General features: G+C 40.8%; 4 protein-coding genes across 4 annotated transcripts in view; 1 reads left to right on the top strand and 3 right to left on the bottom strand.

Moving 5' to 3' along the window:
- Window positions 1–23854, bottom strand: part of LOC308305564 (transmembrane protein 179-like) — a gene marked incomplete at its 3' end in the record, with an annotated part of 467552 nt that overhangs the window by 110805 nt on the left and 332893 nt on the right. The window lies entirely within an intron of this gene.
- On the bottom strand, window positions 1171–5032 carry ccdc197 (coiled-coil domain containing 197; the record flags this gene model as incomplete). Its single annotated transcript, XM_080750908.1, has 8 exons — window positions 1171–1296; window positions 1656–1766; window positions 2657–2829; window positions 2974–3056; window positions 3403–3560; window positions 4177–4353; window positions 4705–4744; window positions 4926–5032. The coding sequence occupies 8 exons, from the start codon at window positions 5030–5032 to the stop codon at window positions 1171–1173; spliced, it is 975 nt and encodes a 324-aa protein (XP_080607034.1).
- On the top strand, window positions 12958–21654 carry LOC308306011 (ankyrin repeat and SOCS box protein 2-like; the record flags this gene model as incomplete). The annotated part of the gene is made up of 8 exons (XM_080750910.1): window positions 12958–13103; window positions 13447–13619; window positions 13828–13983; window positions 15486–15731; window positions 18249–18420; window positions 19173–19734; window positions 20807–20960; window positions 21536–21654. 8 exons carry the CDS (start codon window positions 12958–12960, stop codon window positions 21652–21654), a joined length of 1728 nt encoding a protein of 575 aa, XP_080607036.1.
- LOC308305221 (protein FAM181A-like) lies at window positions 22411–23193 on the bottom strand (the record flags this gene model as incomplete). Its single annotated transcript, XM_080749959.1, has 1 exon — window positions 22411–23193. The coding sequence occupies one exon, from the start codon at window positions 23191–23193 to the stop codon at window positions 22411–22413; it is 783 nt and encodes a 260-aa protein (XP_080606085.1).

A 23854-nucleotide genomic window follows, 5' to 3' on the forward strand; every position in this document is an offset into this window, starting at 1 on the left:
GGCTCATAATTGTCTTATTGAGTAGTCACTAGTCCAATGAATGATTTAATATGAATCATGGTTTTATTTCAAATCCCTTTCCGGTCTGTTGATTATGGTTTTTCATTCACACTTGTATTGATGACTAGAAAGTGTAGGCTAATACACATGGTGAAATATTGCACTGAAATGTTCATGTTTTGTGTTAACACATTTGACATGATTGAAAATGTACAAATATCAAACAAGGGGTGAAATGTTGCAGAACAATTTTTTAAACTTGTTTTAATCCCTTCAAAAGTAGGCATGTTATCAATCAATCAAACTTATGGTCCATCGACAAAGAAAAAAAAACATTAGACCTACTACATGACGAACAAAGGCAGCCACAGACAGTCCACATAAAATCATAAATTCATATACAGGCTTACATGCCAATGTTAAATAAAAACATATGTAAACGTATTATCTTTGACCCATGTTACATTGAAAACAATACAACAGCACATTATTTGATGTTTTACATCATTTTTATAAACATTTCAATTTTGATTCTTGCAACTTAAAAAAAACAGCTAAGACATTAGCGTATTTACTGTACCAATAATGCTGCCATTTATTTTTAGAACATTTCAAAAGACGTGACTGTTTTGTACAGAATCATGATAACAATTACCTGCTGAACTTGGCATTACCTGTTTCAAATCATTAATTATTTAACTGTCTCCGTCTGGCCGAAGCCTTGAATAGCAAGAATGGACATACTTGTAGCAAATACATGTATGTATTTTCAAATTAAATGAAGTTGATCTGCACACAAAACATTAAATATCCTGCGTTCATAATGTGTAATGATGTGTAATAACTATTTTCTATTTTATTTGCATTATCCATAAAAAGAAATCTGAGTTGAGTAAAGTATCTGTCAACTTGACATTCCACTCTTCCCACTGGCTTTACTTGAACTTTTAAGTTGTGTTTTACTGTTGATGATCTTCAATGATGCCGACTCTCTTTTTTCTGTTAAATCAGTGACAAATGTCACTGCAGACCCAGACGCCATCAGTCTTGCTGCTTTCTTCTCTCTGTCTGACATTTCCAGAATGTACTCCTGGAATTGCAGATGAGAATAGCCAAGGGTTGAGAATAGCAGTTTGAGTTTTGTAAAGCCCAAAATAATCCCAAGAGACACTACAGTACCTTTATCATGTCCAACATTGTCAACAGGTCCATGTCTTCAAGAGGTTCGTAGGTTTCTAAGTAGCACTGCTCTCCAAGGTTCTTCAAAGCAATAAGCAACCTTGCAAATTCTTCAACCTGAAACAGCATAACAGTATTTGTGAGAGCATGTCCAGTGGTGTAAAGTAACTATAGTACATTTACTCAAGTACTGTACTTAAGTACACTTTTGAAGTATTTGTACTTTACTTGAGTGTTTCCAATTTCCAATACTTTTACTTCTACTTCACTTCATCTCTGATCCAAATATTGTACTTTTACTCCACTACGTTTATTTGAAAACTTTAGTTACTTTGCAGATATAAATTATAATGTTATAAATCTATAGATCTACAAGCTCAATATTTGAGTACTTCTTCCACCATTGAGCATGTCCATGCAAAGGTCGCATATACACATTCATTAAGACCATTTTCAAGTTACATTTTAATACACACCTGGTCTCTGGATTGACCCTCATCCATCAGCACATTCATTTCTCTCTGTTTGTTCTTCTCTCTGAGGATGTCCCACTGAATCTGGAGCTCAGACAGTTCCTTGTTGGTCATCTGCCACAAAGACTTTGTGATCACCAAAAGATCAAATTCACACTGTCCATGGTAGACATGTTTTGTAATATATGGCAGTGGTATGTATGGATGTTTTATAAATTCTATTCCAATTACAAATTACAATTTAGGTATTTAGCAGAAGCCCTTGATCCAGAGTGATTTACTATAAGCAAGGACAGCACATGGTAATAAGGTAATACATCAAATGCATGAAATAGTAATCTAAAAAGGTAGACAGACCAAGGACCAATAATAAAATCAATAATCAATAATATGTACATCGAATCTATACTATGCCAGACCAACAATGACCTGGCATCAGTCTATATAACATGCTATCTAAATTACATTTTAGCCTTTGCATAAGCCATGGTTATCGAGGCTAGGGAAAGACTAAAGTGCTATGGTAAATGCTACGGGCTAAGGTGGAGTCTGAAGAGGTGAGTAGGGCTGTCACGATATGACATTTTACATGACGATTAATTGTCACTCAAATAATTGCCGATTAACGATTTAATTGTGTTTTTGTCGTTGATAATTAAATTTCTGTTTGGCTTTTAGGCTTTGAAGTTACATATGGTAGATATGACACATAACCTAAATATACAGAGAAATTACTGACATATTTGACAACTTTAATACTTAAAAAATAACATTGATAGTGGAAATAGCCGATCTACAAGCTAAGAATGCGACGCGTTGTGAGCTTGTAGATCGGCTATTTCCACTATTTTTGACTCTTTTTTCTAAATATATGAACGTTTTTCAACATGGAAACGATTATGACGATTATGAAAAATAATCGCGATTATGTCAAATAATCACGATTAGACGATTATGTAATAATTGTGACAGCCCTAGAGGTGAGTCTTCAACTTATGCCCTACTAGCTTGTTGGTGTTGTGTTCCTGCTTCAGGATTTCCATTTGACGCTGACCCTGTTCCAACTCCACCACCAGCCGCCCCACACGCTGCACCAGGTCCTGGTGGGTGATGGACAGAGTCTCGTGGCGCCGAATGATGGGCATAACCAAAGAATCAGACCCATACTCAAGGTAATCTGTGAGTGAATGACATCATACAACACAGCACTGTTTACTGCCAGAGTATAATTAAGTGATTACGTTAAGCAAGCCAAACAAGCTGGGTAGGCTGACACTGAATTCCACTCGTGGAGTAAACAAGAACTTGACCGTGAACTTACTCTCAGGGAGAAAATCTAGTATTTTCATCAGATAGTCCTCATAGATTTTGTATTTTGCCACTTTCTCCTTCAAATCGTGTTTTCTGTAGGTAAGATGGGGTCAAGCTGAGGTGAAAAATGAACAAATGAGTAATATCCAAATAATAAAGATGGCTTGAAGCTCTAGCCTAGAAAACTAGACTCCTCCTGCCTATTGCAGCTCTGCTCTGATGCACCATAATTTAGTCAATGACAGTGACAGTGTTTGATTACAAATGGAATCTTCGACAGGTGATGATGATCCCACTGAATAAAATGTCATTGTCAGAGCATCAGACATGACTTTTCGAGCAGTCTTTAATATTTAAATACCAGTAGAAAAAGATACCATACTCCAGCACCAGGATTTAAAAAAAATCTTCATAGGGTGGCAATGATCAAATCTCTTACCTGACCTGAAGTTTCTCCAGCTGTTCTGTCAGGTGTTCTATTTCTCTCTGCTTCTGAATATTCTGCTTCTTGGCAACCTGATACTTCTTCACAGCTCGATGGCGCTTCACTTCATTATCTTCCACAAACCTCTCAAATTTCTTAGCTTTATCCTTGGTCTAGAATGAAGACACAAACCCAGAGGGTGTCTGGTTTACTTCACTTTTCACACGTTAACCCAACAGCCATCACTCTAACTAACTGAAATATACAGTACATCTAAAGTATTTGGGTAATGTGTTACACAGCACTGTCCTGAGTGTTCAGAATCAGAATTAGTTTTATTGTTACTTCCATAATACACACTAGGCATACAAGGGAGCAAAATAACATTCTCAACTAATGTGCTTGTCACGTTTAAAAACAGACACATTAAAAAGAGCAGACAAAAGAGTGCTTTTGGGGGGCAGGATTCAGGGTTCTGATTGCTTGGGGAAAGAAACCGTTGGACAGCCTACTGGTGCTTTCCCAGGTGTTCTTGAACCTCCTACCAGATGGCAGGAGTTTTAAGAGATGGTGGGAAGGGTGGGAGGAGCCAGTCATGATGTTTATGGCCTTTCTGACACATCAGTCTGTGTATGTCGTATGGGGGGGAAGGGGACACCTGTTATCTTCTCTGCTGCTCTCACTATCCTCTGGAAGGACTTGCGGTCAGTGGCTGTATTGTTCCCATTCCAGACAACATTTAACACAACATGGTTATGCTGCGGTTCTGCAGAAGGCTAGCAGACTAACCTCCTGATGTTGTTGTTCCATTTCAGCTCTCCTCCGAGCCAGGGCCTGCATGTGATCTTTAAACTCTTGTCGTTTACGTGCTAGTTGCCCATCCACCTCATCCAACTCACTCTGCTTCTTCACCACCAGAGTCTTTTGCAAGGTGTTTACACCTGTCTCCAAGATTTGACTGGCAGTCTATGGATAAAATGACTTTATCAGCAGTGTAAAACAGTGGTTCTCAATGTGGGGTCTGAACCCCCAAGCAAGGGTTCCAGGGGGTCCCCAGGAAAATATAGCACCAAAATCAGTACCCTGTATAGCCTACATTTGAGAATAGATCTATGAGCTCACAACACATTGCGTTATAAGTGAAATGGAAGAGAAATGAGAAAATATATGTATTTTTTGAATAACTTTAGCAGCACAAAATGTGTATTTTGCTTGGCAAAAAAATATTTTCAAATGGGGCTCTCTGGTGCATCATCACAAGCAACAAAATATCTGTTAAAAGACATCTGGACTTTTTACAAGCTTGTAATGTCTTACCTCTGTTATAACAGGTATGTGGTTGACATTGTCTTCTTGTCTGTACATGGCAGAAAATTATGTATTATCAAATTATATATAATTTTAAAGAAATTGTGTATTGGATTGATTAAAACAATTGTTGGAATTCTTGTTAACATTTATCATCAGAAAAATATCTGAATTTGCTACAGCCAGCCTAGATGCAATGTGTAGGCTGCGGATAATAAGCAAAGGCCTACCTGGTCTCTTCCAACTGCGTTACAAAAATGTTTCTCATTCTATTTTCCACTATCAGTTTTAGACGAGGGTCATTTTTGTCTAAGAAATGAAGAGAGGAATTCGCCATGTTTCTCTTTTTTCCCAGCTTTTCAACTTCTTTTCAAAGTTTCTTGTGGCGTAAAAGTTGTGCAAAATTCCTGAAAAGTGCGATTCTTTTTAACTTGGTGGTTTGTTTATACAGAAATCATAAGCGTGTCTTTTCCGGTGTGTTTTTCTAGATTGTGTTCGGTTTCCGAGGAACCAAAGGCAAGACTGTGGGGAATGCGCCGGGATCGTTTCTCCGTTGCCATAACAACTGCCAGGGGGCGTTCCCTTTCATTGACGGAGAGAGAGGGAGAGAGAGAGAGAGAGAGAGAGAGAGAGAGAGAGAGAGAGAGGCATAGTGATGACCTGAGATCTCATATGCTTGAGAAATCTATGTTTACGCTTCTCTAAATCCCTAAACACAATTACTATGGCCACATATTCCCTACACAACTGCATTTTAACAACCTATTCAATTGTTTGACATTGAAATGGCTGTAGGCCTACAAATCAACAACAACATGCTACCTGCAGTGGTGTAAACACCAATTTTCAGTAGGCTACTTTTACTTCTACTCCACTACATCGAGGCAAATTGTGGGCTACTTTTACTCCAATAGGTCTACATTTGTTTGAAAACTTTAGTTACTAGTTAGGTCTAGGCCTATAGCCTATTTGTAGATTTTGATTATTATTGCAAATTAACCCAGGGGTTCTCAAACTTTTTTAGGCCGTGACCCCCAAAATAAAATGAACTCGGGACCCCCACCCTGACAAGCACTTGGAATTGTGTATTACATTTAATGTGACTCGGTTCCACAGATAAATATTGTGAAAATAGCAGTTCTACATGCTCACAATGCCTTTCACTGTGAGACGTTGTGAGCATGTAGATCTGCTTTTTTTATTGCGACCGTAGGTCGCATTTACTATCAAAACCTGCACAAACTGTGAGTCCGTCAGTCCGTCAGTCTGTCTGTCACACCTCACACGTCACACTTTTTCCCTGCTTATATCTCCGCAACCGTTGCCCCGATCCATGCCAAATTTTGCACACGCGTTCCTTGGCTGCCAAACTACAACCTCCAAGGACCCCCGGAGCTCCAGGGACCCCCAGGTCCCTGGGGGACCCCCAGATGTAAAAAATGACCAAATGCGCAAACTTGACCAAATGACCACCCCAACGGGGCTGCTCACGGGGAATTCCCAGGGACCACCGACTCCTGGTGCTCCAGAACGGATGCAAAAGTGGTGGTGCCCCCAGTGGAGGACCCCCTACACTGCAGCTCACATAAAATGCCGTAACTCCGGCTAGGAGCAACCGGGACAGCCGGGGCCGGTACCTATTCGTCCGCCTTGCCGGCGCGGAGACCCCACCCCTCATTTCTCACATGGCCCTCTTCTAGCGCCACCATGAGGCCGATTCTTGCAAAACACATTTTTGGACACTGCTCCTACAATTTTCGCCCTAAAATCACGCAAATCGGTACACAGTATGTCTACACTCATCCCATCAACATGAATCTGTCCCATATAGCGCCACCTCCAGGCCGATTTTTAAAAACACATTTTTGGACACTGCTCCTACAGATTTTGCCCTAAAATCACGAAAATCACTACACAGTATGTCTACACTCATGTCATCAACATGGATCAGGAAGATTTTGGCAAAACACATTTTTGCCCTATTTGTGGAGATAAGTGACCTACGGTCGCTTATCTCCCGATTAGGGAGCCTTATTATGGGAGAAATATGTGAAAAAGGTGTTCACTTCCGGCAGAAAGCGTGAAAATTTGCACCTAGGGGTATTTTTGTGCGCTGAATTCAAAAATTGACGGTCCCAAGCACTTTTCTCAAATTCACTTTTCTCTAATTCACTTACCATAGGGTTAGGGTTAGGAAAAAAAGACCCCCCAAAAATCTTCTTTAAGCTGCATGTGAGGGGTCTATCTAGGGGGTTTTCATGATTCTGAATCCTTTCCAAGCATTTGTTTTGCACAAAAACATTCCTTGGGCAAGAAATGGACCCCACAAAACTATGGTTTAGTGATGAGTCATCACTTTTCACAGTTATGTAGGGTCCATTTCTTGCCCAAGGAATGTTTTTCGTGCAAAACAAATGCTTGCAATGGATTCAGAATCATGAAAACCCCCTAGATAGACCCCTCACATGCTATTTAAAGAAGATATTTTGGGGGTCTTTTTTCCCTAGTATGGTAAGTGAATTAGAGCCACCAGATCCCATGGGAAAAGTGCTTGGGACCATCAATTTTTGAATTCGGCGCACAAAAATACCCCTGGGTGCAAATTTTCACGCTTTCTGCCGGAAGTGAACACATTTGCCTATTTTTGTTACATATTTCTTCCACTATTACTGGTATATATAAATGTGCAGATACCCTGTATACACTTATGTAGGTTTGTTTACCGTTGAGTGAGATATTTTTTTTACTTTAAGATAATCATCTGGGGACGCCACAAAATAATTTGGGGACCCCACTTAGGGTTCCTGACCCCAAGTTTGAGAACCACTGCATTATCCACTTCAATCAGCCCTATACAATGCATGAATTGTGAGCTTGTAGATCTGCTATTTTCAAATGTTTCTATACATTTTGAAAACTTGTGAAATGGGACATTCTGCATAATGTGTAGGCTACCTTCTACTTTTGGTACTTTAAGTAGGACTACATTTTGAAACCAATACTTTTATAGGCCTACTTTTACACAAGTAGGCTACATTTTGAATTCCGGACTTTTACTGTATACTTGAGTAGCCTAGGCCTACTTTTCCACCACTGTCAACAACAACATAGGCTACGGCTACTCGGCTAGTCTACCTGAACTTCCCTGAGGATATGGGGAGTGAGTCATGCATATTTCTGTGTGTGGTGTATATGCTTTGTCAATAACCAATGTTGTGTCTGACTACCTAATTGTCTACCATTATGCAGTGAAGCTCCGCAATTTGCATTATGGGCTTGTCCATCCAGTTGTAGAGATAATATGCTGAGAGACTTGTTCTTAAGTTGTCAGACAAAAAGCAGGATCCACAGCCAAGTCCGGGAACACTTCCAAAGAAGCGATAGTGGAGATAAAGCATCTGCTGTAAATTGGTAAGGTGACATGGCTAGCGCTGATTGATGTTAATGATATTTTGTTGCCTATTACTGAGTGAGATATAGGCCCTAGACAGAATTAACATGCAGGGCAGGACAACAGGCTCCATTTGAAAATGAAGATGAGATACACTGCAGCATTCACGCACTAGTCTGGAATAGAACAAAGTCACAGATAGTGTGTGTGTGTGTGTGTGTGTGTGTGTGTGTGTGTGTGTGTGTGTGTGTGTGTGTGTGTGTGTGTGTGTGTGTGTGTGTGTGTGTGTGTGTGTGTGTGTGTGTGTGTGTGTGTTTGTTTGAGAGAGAGAGAGAGAGTATAAGCATTAGTAAATATAAGTGAGTGCATGATGTATGTAATACATAGTAATTAGATAACCACTTTCTATACATTATGTGTATTTGCGACCGTCAGGGAGCAGTTTACTATGAAAACCTCCACCGTCCGTCCGTCCGTCTGTCCGTCCGTCCGTCCGTCCGTCACACCTTTGTGACCATCAACAAACGTCACACCTTTGTTGATGTTTAAATCGAAGAGTCTTGGTCAAATACTTCTGTTGGTTTCTGCACTGATCATTTATACAATTCAGCTGTGTTTGCTCGTGTCATCATGATGAGGTCATAAATCAGCCATGCCCAAATATAGATTTTACGGGTTTACATGCTTACTCAGTTATTCGTTATGTGAAAGTCCTATGACGTCTATGATATCTGACATCATCATACATACATTCCCTTTTATGCCCATAAATGGAGATCCCCTCTGTAGAACCAGCCACTGACATCACTGTAATGTCAGGGGAACCAAATCCCTTTTATGCCCATATGGAGATCCCTGTGATGCCAGGGGAACCAAATCCCTTTTATGCCCATATATGGAGATATGGAGATCCCCGTGTTGCCAGGGTAACCAAATCCATTTTATGCCCATATATGGAGATCCCTGTGATGCCAGGGGAACCAAATCCCTTTTACGCCCATATATGGAGATCCCTTATGTCATCAATATTAAGCCCATATCTGTGAATATCTTTGGGTACCAGATGTCTCCATATATGGTTAAATGGTCCGATATACATCACTGGCCAGAAGACCAAGAAATGGTGCAACCTCGCCCTTTGCTTTTCTCCCTATAGGCATCTTACTGGTAGGTAGTTTAATGAGGAATGCAGTATGGTGGTAGGTAGGTAGTTATGGCCTTTCATGTAAGATTTTCACTTACTAGGATAACTATATTTGCTATTCCCAGATGATGCCCTTTTAGGGTACCCCTCATGCCCATATATGGAGATCCCCAGGCTTTACTAATTAACATAAGTTTTATGCCCATATATGGAGATCAGTGTCCCAATGTCATCAGATATATGGGCATAAATGGACACAGGCAAACTAGGCTGTATGGATATCCAGATGTGTGATGTAAGTGTTTTATTCCAAATGTGGCACCCCACAGACATATTTCCAGAAACAAAATCCCTTTCATGCCCATATATGGAGATTTCTGATGTCATCAATCCCAGGCCCTGTAAAAAACATGGTTGCTATGGTATGAGCAACTTATGTCTCCATATATGGAGATTCAACTTCAATGAGTAACCATGGCAAACTGTCAACTGCCCGTATGTCTTGATAATTGGTAAAACAAACTTTTGGCCTATTTGTGGAGATAAGCGACCAACGGTCGCTTATCTCCCGATTAGGGAGTCTTACTGGTATATAGGCTATATGGGTATATGTGAAGTGGTACCGTGTAGCTTCTTCCTATTCCTTTTTGAACATGTACCATTTAATTTGTGAAATTAAAAATAACTAGAAATGCAGTTCCTGCAGAAACTGTGTGGGCTCACTGAAAACACGCACAAAGTATATTATGTAGGTTACAGTAGAAAATGGTACACATGCAAATTCTGCTGCAACATGCACATAGTTGCAGAAGTGACCCTAGCTAGCAGTGATATATAGTAAGACAGAATTCATTTCCCAGAGGAATCCACTGGGAAACAGTTTTTTCAAAAAATTCAGAAAGTATAAAAAAAAGACTCATTATAATTAATGTAAACCTGATATACTGTCGACCTCTAATGCATCTTACGTATATAAACATTTCCAGCACAAAGATTGTGGAAGTAGTATATTATATACAGTAGAAAATATGCACAGATCCCTCCTCAGAGGCTCAGACAGACTTTCAATTCAGCTCAAGCCCAAGCATTAATATACTGTAAATGGTAATGGTAATTCATTTCCCATAAGAATTCACTGGGAAACAGTTTTTTTCAAAAATCTCAAGTATAAAAATTTGAAGAAGAAAAAAAGCGAGCCCACGCATAATGAAAAAAATCCTGGATACGGTTGTTTTGTCTCTCTTTTAGTGAATATATTAAAATGTATTGAGTTATGTGTTTTATCTTTGTTCAAAACATCTAAATTGAGAATGTTACCCTTAATTCGCTGCACAGTAAAATCCTGTACTGTACAAATGGAACCAAATGGAATAATAGGCAAAGGATTTTATGGTGTGGTAATTTCACCGAATGAGTCATGGGTCAATAAATGCCCCCAAGAAAGACACTTATCTAAGCTCGGTGTCATCGTAATATTATCCTGCCATCCATAACTCACAAAACACTGAACAGCCTCAGTGCCTCACGTCATGTGTGTGTAGCCTTTGGAGCAGCAGAATCAAGTGGAACTAAACAAAGTTGAACATACCCTTAAAAGGCAGCCATGCACGGCTGGAGTTGGTTCTCTCTCTCTCTCTCTCTGGGAGTGTATAGCTCAGCAGCCCCTACTGTAGTTTACTACACATGTGGAAATTACATGGCTGTATGTGTAGTATACCTTGTACTTACTACTTACTTAGGCTACTTACTTACTTAAAATGTACCCCAGGGACATCTGATAGGCTACATCTTTATGTTATTTATGATTAAATAACATTTTTAATCTTAAGACCATGATTGCCATATCTTTGTGTTTTGGTCCCTGTTTTTTCCTACAGGTAAGGATCATAACATGAGGACATCAGGCGCTATCCTTTGATACCACACAATAACTGCTTCTGTGATGATCTCAGCTCCACAATCCAGGATGATATACCAGAGAAGGAACATTGGTAAAAGAGACAGGTTCGCCACCTATTCTCATGATCTCCTCACTTCAACAATAAACCCTTTCAGGTGAGCCGAGGTCAAATAATGTAAGCCATTTTATGCATAAACTAAATAAAGTGGTGTTATGTAGCCTAATGTGATTAACATCTAGGTCCATCAGTTTGAAAAGTTTGAATTAAATCAGAGTGAACCTGAAGAAATCTTTGCAGACTGTAACTGTAGGCCTACTGTAGGCTTATGCGTTTATAGCCTTTTCTTGTTACAGATGCTCAAAATGAAGTTCATTACGATGCTTAAAGGGATATTTCACTTTAAAAAAAAACATTAAAAAAACATTTTATCATCTAATCAGGCTTTTAGGAGGAGGACTGATAACATTTACATCAAATATCTAAATACTGAATATCCAAATATTTATCATATTGAATCAGGCAAATTAAAAACTGTTCGGGGTGTTCATAAAAGCCTATGATTAGATGATAAAATGACAAAAAGTTTTTTTGAAAGTGAAATATATTGATAACTTGCAATGCTTTTTATACTTGTGTATGTAAGTAGCCTAGGCCTACTACACATTGCAGTCTATATCAGCAGTGAATAGGCTATATAATATTGTACTCACTCACTTCCATCTCTTAAGCTTATCAGCTTGTATGATTTCAAAGAAATTTCACATTTAGGCTATATCATGTTGATAAATCAGGCATGTTCCTCTATGAATTGAGTAGGCCTACAAAAGGACCCCAATGTAAACAAGCCAAATGTTGTGCTTTCTTGGGTTTAATCCTACTAGCCCTTACCCGTTCAAAGATATGAGCTCCAAAATGATGTGCAGTGTGTGGGTTATGGGATGTGCACTGTGCACACAGTATATGAGGGATGGAAAGTAACTTTAACTGGTGCTTGCATGATGTAGGAGCATCAATGTAAGAAACCCCCCCCCCCCCAGCCCGCCCGCCCGCCCACCCGCCTGCACACACCCCCGCCTGCCTGCACACACACACACACACACACACACACACACACACACACACACACACACACACAGAGCTGGTTAAACATTTTGCCTCAAGCTAGATGCAGAATAGATGTGCCTCATGCTAGATGCAGAATAGATATAGATACAGCATAAAAATGCTAATATACAGCATACGATTTGTGAAAGTGACAAACGGGCTTCACAGTTATGTCAGGTGTGTTCATATGCTAATGGTGATGCGATTTCAGATCAATTGCTCCAGCCACTGAGGAGAAACGCTGTGACAGACAGACAGACAGACAGACAGACAGACAGACAGACATTCGCAAAATTATAGTATAGATATAGCCTACTGTCCTGTGCTTTTCCTATGCGGACTGCTAATAAAGGAGGCCTACATGTATTGCTTCACATTACCTCTTCTGTAGGCCTATATCAGTATCATCTGAGATTTGTTGAAACGGTGTGGACTGTCAGCAGTGTTTTATGCATTTCGTGTCGTCTAAAGCCTAATTTTTAAAGAGCGGTGTCAGATAAACAGCAGGGAACTGGCCTACACGTTATCTCCCATCTGTCACCCTTATCTCTCAATGTTGGAGTGTCGTGACATATATGGATAGACCACCACCTCCCGCGTGACAATGTAGTCTTAAAATAATCCAAGAGCACAGCTGAGCCCCCCCGCTGCTGTGAATATGTCCCCTCCACCTCCGATCGTCATTGCTTCGCCGTCACATTGAATCGAACACTAGAGCTATAATGACCAAATTCAGGTATTCAGAGTACTTGTCACAATTTCGTAATGTCGGGAATAATAAGAGCAATTTCGGGTCGGCGAAACTGTCCGGCGATAGGACGCGATGCGCGGACAGGCGGCGGCGGAGCGACACCACGTCAGAGTGCGAGTGAGTCTTTTTGTTGCATTTTGACAGACACAGCGGTAAGGTGGCAATTTGACAATGTCGAGAAGATCTCTGATGTTCTTGCTTTCCACAGTAATTCAAAATATGCACTGCAGGCAGAAAAGGTCGATAGTCTTTATGGGACACATAGCCTACTGTAGCTAGCCTGTACTGAGATCAACCATTGTAGACATCCAAGCAGAAAATACCTTCCTACCCTGTAGCTAATAATAATTTATAAATTAGCTACTGTATGTGCATAATATTCAATATTGACAATCACTGACAAGACAAACATTCAACATATGAATCAATAAACTGATTGGAATGTACTGTTTTTTGAAAGGGATGCTGCTGATCCAGTCATCTTGGCTATCAGGAGAGGAGATGTGAAGGCTGTGAATGATCTTGCAGCCTCTACTCCACACAACCTGATGAAGGAGAACAGTGATGGGTGGATACCTCTGCATGAGGCAGCCTATTGTGGAGAGACAGAGTGCATGAAGACACTACTGCAGGGTAAATAGGCTACTGAAAGCATCATTGAGAGTCTGTCAGTTGGAAAGCAATTCCTTTCAAACTGATGGACCTTCAGCACTCATGTGACAATAGAACAACATACGGTTTATTCTTTTCAATCAGGTGATGGTTGTACTGTTTACGTAATGAACAAATACTGCGTGTATAATGTAAACAAGTCTTTTTTGTGGAATCTTTCCTGTTGTAGCCCATCCAGTCTCAGTAGATAAGCGCACCCTGCAGGAGCAGACAGCCTTGCTTCTGGCTGTGTCCGGCAGACACCTGTCCTGTGTGCGGTGCCTTCTGGAGGCAGGTGCAGACCCCGATATCAGCAACAAGAACAAAGAAACTCCATTGTACAAAGGTAAACCCATATGAATCAATTTGCATCAATGCAACATTCAAAAGGAACCGGCGCCTTTACTTCTGCCTATCCACAAGTTTCATGTGTCCCATGATTCCTTGCGTAACAGTTGTGCATCACTTCCTGTTCCTCTTAGCTGTTTCATTCTGACTGGTTGCTGTTGCTGCTTGCTGTGACACCTGAATCTCTGCATGGTGATGGGGAAATCTCGCTCTTTCGACAAGTCATTCTTTCGACTATGAACGTCTGTTAGGGTTTGGGTTAGTTTAGGCATAGAGGTTAACATTCACCCACGTCGGCAGGTTAGCTACTCACCTGCGTCGGCAGGTTAGCATTTCACCAGGTTAACATTCACCTGTGCGTGTCGAAAGAATGAACCGTCGAACAGATGCTATGTCGCAATATCGACATGCTCCCCATGGTGATTACTTGGTGCTTCGTTAAGTGATTTGAATCAGCTGTGTGGAGGAAGTGAAGCACACACTAACACACACCCTTTTCCCCAGTAAGCTCCTTGGGAAACTTGTGGATACTGTACAGCAGTAATTTTCAAACGTTTTCATGCCAAGGACTACATTTATGTGTATTTGGCTGCAGACATTTTCAAAGAATGTCAAGATTCTTTGAAAATAGCTGATGTACAGTATATTAGGGCCCTGGGAATAAATGAAAACATTCCCACTTTGAGAACCCGTGCATAATTAGACCACAGACCATAACTCTCAGAGTTATAGCCACATAAGGGTCCATTTGGTTCCTAACTATCCATCTGGGGACAGTACAGTCATAAGTTAAGTAAGCAATTTACCCCGAGTGAGAGGACATTATGCTCTGATAATGTCCTGTGTGAGGGGGTGATCGGACGAGGCGAAGCCGAGTCCGATAACACCCTCACACAGGACATTATCAGAGCATAATGTCCGACCCCGAGTGGTAAATAGCTTTTCTACCACTTTTTTCCGTATACATGAAAGAAAACACATAGTTGTAACTTGCAAGGATATTAAGTTACAATCATTATTGCCTATAAAACTTCCGCGACGACAGCAAATAGTTCCACAAACAACATCTTCTACTCACCACCAGATGACGCCAACTCCATGCAGAGAAAGATGTCTAGCATACAGCTAAGCTAACGTCAGTTAGAAGGACCGTTCCGGCCGTAAATAGAGGCTGTTCGCTTCCAGAAAGGCATAGGTTCAGAGAAAAGGGGCTTTAAAGTTGGCGGATTGCATTGGATCCAAATAAATCGGCGACGTCGTACGCACGTTAGTAAACATAGGACCGCTACGACCGTCATATGTTGGTTGGGGGAAAGGTGTTCCGACTACCTCCTGAAGTCCCCGGATGTACACTGAGGCGCATTGATCTCGTCCTCACACAACTGCGGCGGTTGTTCTGCCATAACCTCCGGAATTTAGCCAATCAGAATCCAGTATTTGAACATGTGACTAGAAAAAGTGGTAGAATGTTGTATTTCTATATTATGTCTGGTCCCACAGCCTGTGAAAGGGACAATGAAGACATGGTGAGCCTCTTTCTGTCCTTTGGCGCCTCGGTCAACCAGCGCTGTGGTCAAGGCTGGACAGCGCTCCACGAGGCAGTGTCCAGGAACAACACAGGCATCTGCGAAATGCTCCTGAGAGCTGGAGCCACACTCAACCCACCACACACCTACAGCATCTCCCCGCTCATTGTGGCAGCGCAGCAGGGACACCTCCAGGTGCTGTGTTATCTTATTGGGAAAGGTAGGCATTCACTGTGTTCTTTTGCTTTTCCCTTTTTTTACGTATACAACATATCCACTTCAGTGTTAAGCTGGTTGCACACTGCTGCGTTTTTTCATTGCGTTTTGGAAATCCGAAATCCGCAAAAAAGGTTTTCAGGCCAAGGAGAGAGAGAGAGAGGAGAGAGAATGCAGTGGCGACAGCAGCGAAAATCGGAAACAAATCAACCATGGTCCGAAAAACATGCAAAGGACCTTAATACAGAGGATTTGACTGTCCCCAGGACTTTTTATTACGACCGAAGGTCGCAGTTTACCATGAGAAATGTCACAGCTTGTCTGCGTGTAGACGTGAAGCCGTGTGTGTACACATTTTTACAGTCTATGGGTTGGTTCCCTTGACACATCACTGTGACATCACAGGTGATATCACAGGTGACAACACCTATGTAAAAGTCCATATATGGATATTCCCCAGAATCCCTTTTATGCCCATATATGGAGATCCCTGATGTCATCAATATTAAGCCCATATCTGACAGGACTTAACACATCTGGTGCCAACCCCGAGTTTCCCGAGTTTGTATTGATACCAACGCTGTGCCAACCCCGAGTTTCCCGAGTTTGGGCCGTTTTTGAAAAAAAACAATTTTTTTGGACCTCCAGAAATGTATTAGGCATGATCGCGATCGCGAAATTGCATGTTTAACCCCCATACCAACCCATTCTTTCAAACATGGCAGCCATGTTTGTTTACATCTGAAGAAAACATAATGGCCCATAAATCATGAATGCCTGAACGGATTTCCAAGCGGATTCTTTTGTTTGAAAGCTGTGAACAGCATCTACACACGTGGTGCATCATCTAGGCATGGGCGTGCACTTTTTACACAATTGCACAATTACATGGAAGTCTATGGTAACCATGGCAACGCGAGACATTGAAGAGAAAAAATCATTGCAACATAAGTGTTAATATGGGAATGCCCATATATGGAGGAAGACAGCCCATATCTGTGCAGCTGGTTCAGACTTTTATTTTATGCCCATACGGTGGGATCTCCACGTATGGGCATAAAAGGGATGTACTATACAGTACATGGATCTCCATATATGGGTAACTGGTCCGATATACCAGATGGCCAAGAATTGGCGCGCCCTGAGGCGCCTTACTAGTTGTTATCCTTCTAGCCTTAATGTCTGACTGTAACAAGTGCTGTTTACATTTCTGACTACTAAAGTATTCAATCAATCACCATTAATTTTAGCCTGTTAGTATTGATTTAAAGATTGTATTGATTACTTTTAAGGCACTGCTCAATCTAGTCTCCGACCCCCTGCATGGACTTTTGACCCTGTATGAGCAGGAGTCACAGCCTGAGATCCTCTGGCAAGGCCCTTCTGGTCATTACAAAATCTTGACTGAAGACAAAAGGCGATCAGGCCTTTGCCATAAGACCCCAGTTAGCACTTTGGAATGACCTGCCTGAGGTGAAAGACACCATCATGCTAGCAAATTCAGTATTCTCTTTTAAAACATACTTATAGACTACCTTTACTGACAACAGTGTGTTTCTTTTTTGTTATGCTTTATGCTCTTTTATTATGTTTCTAGCACAAAACGTATTCATGTTTTTTATCTTTGATACTGTGTGAAACACTATAACTGTTTTATAAGTGCTATACAAATGGGAGCATTTCCTATCAAACCCGGTAGATCCCTACCGTCAGTGAGTGAGTCAGTTAGGTAGGTAGGTAATGCCTCAATGTCTGTTGCTGACCTGTTGTGACATCACATTGTTGACTCAATGACCAAGGCAGCTTAACGCCTCAATGTCTATAGCTTACCTGTTGTGACATCACATTGTTGACACATATTTGGCAATGCCCATATATGGATGCACCATATATGGCCAAGACAGAATTCATGTACAAATGCCCATATATGGACATATTGTGTGAGTCTCATGTGGTCTATAATATAAGACATCTATGATGTCAGACGTCAGTCATATCCATATTTGGGATAATATTTTGTCCACAATCCAGACTATAAAAAGTCCTGCATTGAGTTCAATGGCAGAGTGGTGCTAACTCGAGGATTGGTCGAGCTTCACAGCAACCACACTTGTAATTTCCAATTGCATCTTTTTATTATTGTTATTATTAGCACTGTATTCCTGGGGAAATTGTATTTATTGTGTGCTCGCTGAAAGCGAGCGCACGTATGTTATCTTCATTATTTATCTATCGGTCAAGTTCACAGTACAAAGGCAGGGCCCTTAGCCAATGAGGTGCAGCCAAAGGATAGATCTGTATGCCCATTCATGGTGTTACATGCAAGCCCACACTGTTTCGTAGGAACAGTATTTCTAGTTCTTCTTCTAGATAAACCTTTTTGTGAATCAATAGGGAATCAATGGGAGGGGTGAATCAATAGGGAATCAATGGTAGAGATGAATCAATAGGGAATCAAAGGGAGAGGTGTTAGCTATTATCATTATCATGGTAATCCTAAAGATGTAATGCTTTTGTTTAGGTGCTGATGTGAACATGCAGACATGTGATGGGGAAACAGCACTGTACGAGGCAAGTAAAAATGGACACAAGGAGATAACTGCCATGTTGCTCATTAACAACGCAGATGCCAACAAGCCCACAAACTCAGGACTGCTACCTCTGCATATGGCTGCTCAGTATGGACACCACGAGTAAGTTAACAAACCACAGCTTATTTATTATACTAAGATTTTGAGTACAGCTGCAGCATTTACACCAGGGGCCAGCAACCTTTTTGAAATCAAGTTCCATGTTATTATTTTCAAGATAGTCAGTGTGCCATGTCTGCATACATTTTAATGACACCCCATCAAAAATGCAGACATATTTTGATTGTCAGGACATAATAAAAATATGATAATGCTATAATGATCATTAATCTCCCCGACTCCCTCCCCAGTCAAAGTTCAGAGTTTTAAGGAATGTAGAATTTTGTGCAAGATGTACATTTCTGTAAATTAGGTGACTTCATTTATTGGACCAAATGTTTTAAAAAAAGATTAGATTTTAAAATAAAAATCATCTCTCTCTCACACTTTTGCCAGTGTGCCAGTGATCACTCTCCCCCGTGCCAGTGTTGGCACCCGTGCCTAAGGTTGCCTACCCCTGATTTACACTTTACATTTCCTTGAACCTGGGTACCTTCATGCAGTAGCTCTCAACCAGTAGTGGTCCTACCCAACCAGGATATACACTTTTCAATGGAAGAGCAGGTAGATCATCTACAACCCCCACAGCGTTGTTAGTTAACATACTTTACCATTCAGATTGGTAAAAATGATTCAACCAAAAACTTTAAACCCTATCTTATACTTATACTACTTTTTAATTTTGGCCTGTAATGACAAAATAAGGACACCAGGTTTAAAGTGGTTTTAAATCCATCTTCATGTCATGTCTACAGGATTGTGTCCCTCCTTGTCCCTGTGACGAGTCGAGCCAGACTTCGTCACAGTTGGATCACCCCCCTCCACCTGGCAGCAGAGCACAACCGACACATGGCGGCAGCTGTGCTGCTCAAAACAGGTGCCGATGTCAACGCCACACTGTCCCCCAGCCACTCCATCCAGTATGCTGATCTACGCACCACGGCCCTTTACTTTGCTATAGCCAATAGCAGCACAGAGACAGTCGAACTGTTGCTGAACGCTGGGGCTAGTCTGAGTCTGGACCCGGTAAGCCCTTTGCTAATGGCTATAAGGCAGGGCTGTGCCAGAACCGTCTCCCTACTCCTGGAAAAAGGAGCTGATGGCAACACCAGCATCCCAGCCTATCCTACCACTTTCCCTGGTGCTGTTGCACTGTGTATGAACAATCTCTCTCTGCTCAAGTGCCTTTTGGATAATGGGTGCAATGCCCTCAGCTGCTTTACCTGTGCATATGGCAGTGCACCTCACCCACCCTCCACGAGATCTGACATGAGTACTGCTGCTGGAAATGGACAGACTGTTCTGCATAATGATGGAGTACCTCCTTTAACCCTCACAGAGCCACCAGAATCGGCAATACAGGTGTTGTACATTTGTACATTTACAACTATTTCATAGATATCTACATATACTGTGTGTGTGTGTGTGTGTGTGTGTGTGTGTGTGTGTGTGTGTGTGTGTGTGTGTGTATATAAAAAAAAAAAATATATATATATATATATATATATATATATATATATATATATATATATATATATATATATATATATACACACACACAATAACTTATTATGCACAGTAACATTCTTAATGTTAATTTATTCATTTGTAAATACATTTTCTATTGATTAGTCACGCCATGGAGACTTGAGTTCAATAATATATTTTTGTATTTATCACATTCTTAAGACAGAAAAAAATATTATGGGTCAGAATCAATAGGGGTAAATTGACTTGATCCGTGACCCTAAATGTACCCCCATTGATTCTGGCCCAAATGCATTTGGGTCCCCATCCAGGGCCTTATTTGGGTCCCCATCCGGGGCATTTGGGTCCCCATCCAGAACCAATGGGGGTAATTTTACTATAATCCTTTTTTTTTTTGTCTTAGGAATGAGACAAATACAAAAAAATATTATTGAACTCAAGTCTCCATGGCGTGACTAATCAATAGAAGTAAGCAATTTACCCCGAGTGAGAGGACATTATGCTCTCATAATGTCCTGTGTGAGGGTGTTATCGGACGAGGCGCAGCCGAGTCCGATAACACCTCACACAGGACATTATGAGAGCATAATGTCCGACCCCGAGTGGTAAATAGCTTTTCTACCACATCTACCATATACACGAAAGAAAACACAGTTGTAACTTGCAAAGTTCTTCCTGGAAGCAAGTCCTCACACAACTGCGGCGGTTGTTCTGCCATAACCTCCGGAATTTAGCCAATCAGAATCCAGTATTTGAACACGTGACCGCAATATGTGGTAGAAAGTCATTTTGGGGGTGAACTACTCCTTTAATACTGGGCATTTCACTATGTGGTTATATGAGATTTGTTTTTGGACACACTTTAAGACAATTACTGAAGCATGATCTCTTTTACCCCCAGTTCTGTGAATGGCTTTCAACCATGGCTGGGCGTAATGGGGCGGGTCCAATTGTAGACCTGCTGCTGGACTATGTGGGTCAAGTTCAGCTGTGTTCCAGGCTCACTGAACTGCTGGACAGCCAAGAGGAATGGATGGACATAAAGACCAAACTATGTACGTACAAGATAATGCAATTTTCCTTTCACTTTAATCCTTTCAACCAAGGCAAATACTTGTCTTTTGCAAGCCCTCGTAAGACAAAGTATATAGGGCTTAACCACCAGACGAGCACACACACACACACACACACACACACACACACACACACACACACACACACACACACACACACACACACACACACACACACACATACTTTGGATTAAGGTGCTATATAAATCCACCTTTTACCATTTTCTCACTGTCGGGCAGAAACCCCCAAAATTCCAAATTTGAAAGTTTTTTCAAGTTTTTTCAACGTTTTTTTTTCCTTCATCATACAAGACTGTCGCACAAAACTAGTGAAAATAGTAGATCTACAAGCTTTTAGATCGTCTATTTTCACTATTTTAATCATTTTTAAAATGATAAATACAAAACAAACGGTTTTGGACGTACAAGGTTTCCACCCGACAACAACGATTTATTAACCTTTATTTTTAAATTATTACTAATTTTACACAGTAAATCCATTTGTAACTCTCAGCCTGCATCATACTGATAACTTACTTCCTTTCTTGTCCCTTTAGTGTCACCTCGTCCACTGATGCACCTGTGCAGGCTAAGGATCAATGCCCTGCTGGGGAGACACAGGCTGCTGTCTGTCAACAGCCTTCCTCTGCCAGACAGACTCATCAGATATCTTTAGCCTGACCAGATACTTGATGCAAAATGAAATTGTCAGCTCTAATTCATTTGTAAAAGTGTAAAATGTTATAATTACGGTTAAATTAACGTTCAGGATAAATGATGGATAATCAGACATTTTAAGAAGGAGGAGGGGTTAATCCTCAATTGAAATGTAATGTTACACTCGGGGATGTACAGGGAAATGTTTTATTTATGTGAGCTGTAACAATTATGACTTAAATGTGCCATTTACAATGTGTGCAAGAGAGAAAGAGAAACTTCTAAACTATAGCAAGTCAAATTGTCAAAAAGAATAGAAATATTTTATTTAAAATAAATGTACTTGTTTCAGTTATACCTATGAATCATTGCAGTATGTACAAGGTGAATCAACCTGTCAATCATAATTGAAAGAACTAAATCAGAATATTTACACTTTTATTAATTATTTTTATATATGACCAGTGATCTGGGACCTTGGTCAGCAAAGGCATTCTTTCAACAATGTCTGTAATATCCTCAAAAATAGAATGTCATGATGACATTCTATTTTTGATTTTATTACTTAAAACAGAATGTCTGATGAAATTGTCATCAGACATTCTGTTTTAAGTAATAAAATCGTTCAACCTTCAAGTGCAACCTCGTCACTAAACAAAAATGTGGCCTCAAGCAATAAGTGCGTAAGAAAAAAACAGAGAGGACTGGCTTTAAGAACAGAAACATTAAAATCATTAGCCTAACAACGACACATTTTGCTGGTGTATAAACATGACTAAATGAAGCCAAACATACTGAAAATTGATGACGCAACAGTGGGTTTGGTTGGTATGGGCTTGACCACGACGTGTGTGTGAATTTTCTGTCCATATGGATGTTGAGATATCTCTGTTTCAGCCCCTATTGCTTTGCCCCACAGCCCCACGGGGGAATTAGGGACAACAATATGACTCTGGAACACCTGGTGTCCATGGTACTGAAAGGGACAACAACCACACAGACTTACATGGTGAGAGCTCATGTCCAGTTTCAGTGTCTCTTTGTCGATAGAGCGACTGGAGGAAGATAAGGCTGCTTTTGCATCATCATAACCTCTTTTCCTCTTCTCGGTGTCACCGAACTCGGTTGCACTGTGTCTCCTTTTCAGTCCTAGATGCTCTCTCCTCGTTTGGGTTATCTTAGGTTCCTCCCAAAACGATGCAGGCAGTTGTCGTTTCCTCATGGGCACCTGCTCCTGGTTATCGACGTTATCATTTTCTGTGGGGTTCCTAACATTCTCTACGTTTTGCATATCTTGATGTACTCTTTCACTTGTCTTCATGGAGTGGTGAGTAGTCCCCACTGGTTTGGAGCATCCAAACTCGGTGGACCTGTGCGCGTGCCATCTTGGAACTCTAGAGTATTTCTGAGAAAATCGCTTTAGTTGTTTCTGCAGGTATTTTCTGTGATCCACAGAACGCCTGCATGGTGCAGACTTGTCCAAAGCAGCCTTGATGTCACTGGATGCCAGATTCACAAAATTGAGCAACGTTTTCACCTCACTGTCTGGATTTGCCATTTTGTCCATGAAGTTGAATCAGTTAATCCATCCTAGAAGATATTGTCCATTGTGTAGATCTAAGGGGGGGAAGAAAAAATATATATTAACAAGCTGTGCTTAGAATGATTACGTTATTGCATTAACAACGCAGCAAATCACACAATTTAAGCATTTGAATTAGCCTATTCTTAAGTCTGGCATGATGTAACTCATTCCACATGGCATTACAAGAATACTCACTGCAGAGAGGTTGAACAAAATCAGGCGCTGTCCAAGCCACAGTATGAGCACAGATTCTCTCCAGGCTGCAGTTTGAGCACTTCAACAAGTTGAATGAATATAAACTCCTTGTAGTTATGGTGCTTTCCTTGAACCAATCAGCGACCCCAGGCCCCTCACAATGCACCCCAATCAGCCTCAGAGTGCCCCGGTATCGAATTCTTCACCATTGCAAATTGTTGTCATGGAGATCCGCCTAGGAAAGCTTAGGGGATGCAATATTTCTTGTGCAAGTGTACTCCTGTAATGCTGGGTTCTTGTTGAAACAACACTTCAATTTTTAAATAGTGCAAATGTAAGTGAATGTCTGGATGAAATACACATGCATCATTAGTCTATTACAAAAGCTATTAAAACTTGAGTTTCTTAACTGTTCTGGATCTCCCTTCACCCTCCCCAT

This window comes from Nannobrachium achirus (assembly GCF_963921795.1).
Source record: "Nannobrachium achirus genome assembly, chromosome: 20".
Classification (NCBI taxonomy): domain Eukaryota; kingdom Metazoa; phylum Chordata; class Actinopteri; order Myctophiformes; family Myctophidae; genus Nannobrachium; species Nannobrachium achirus.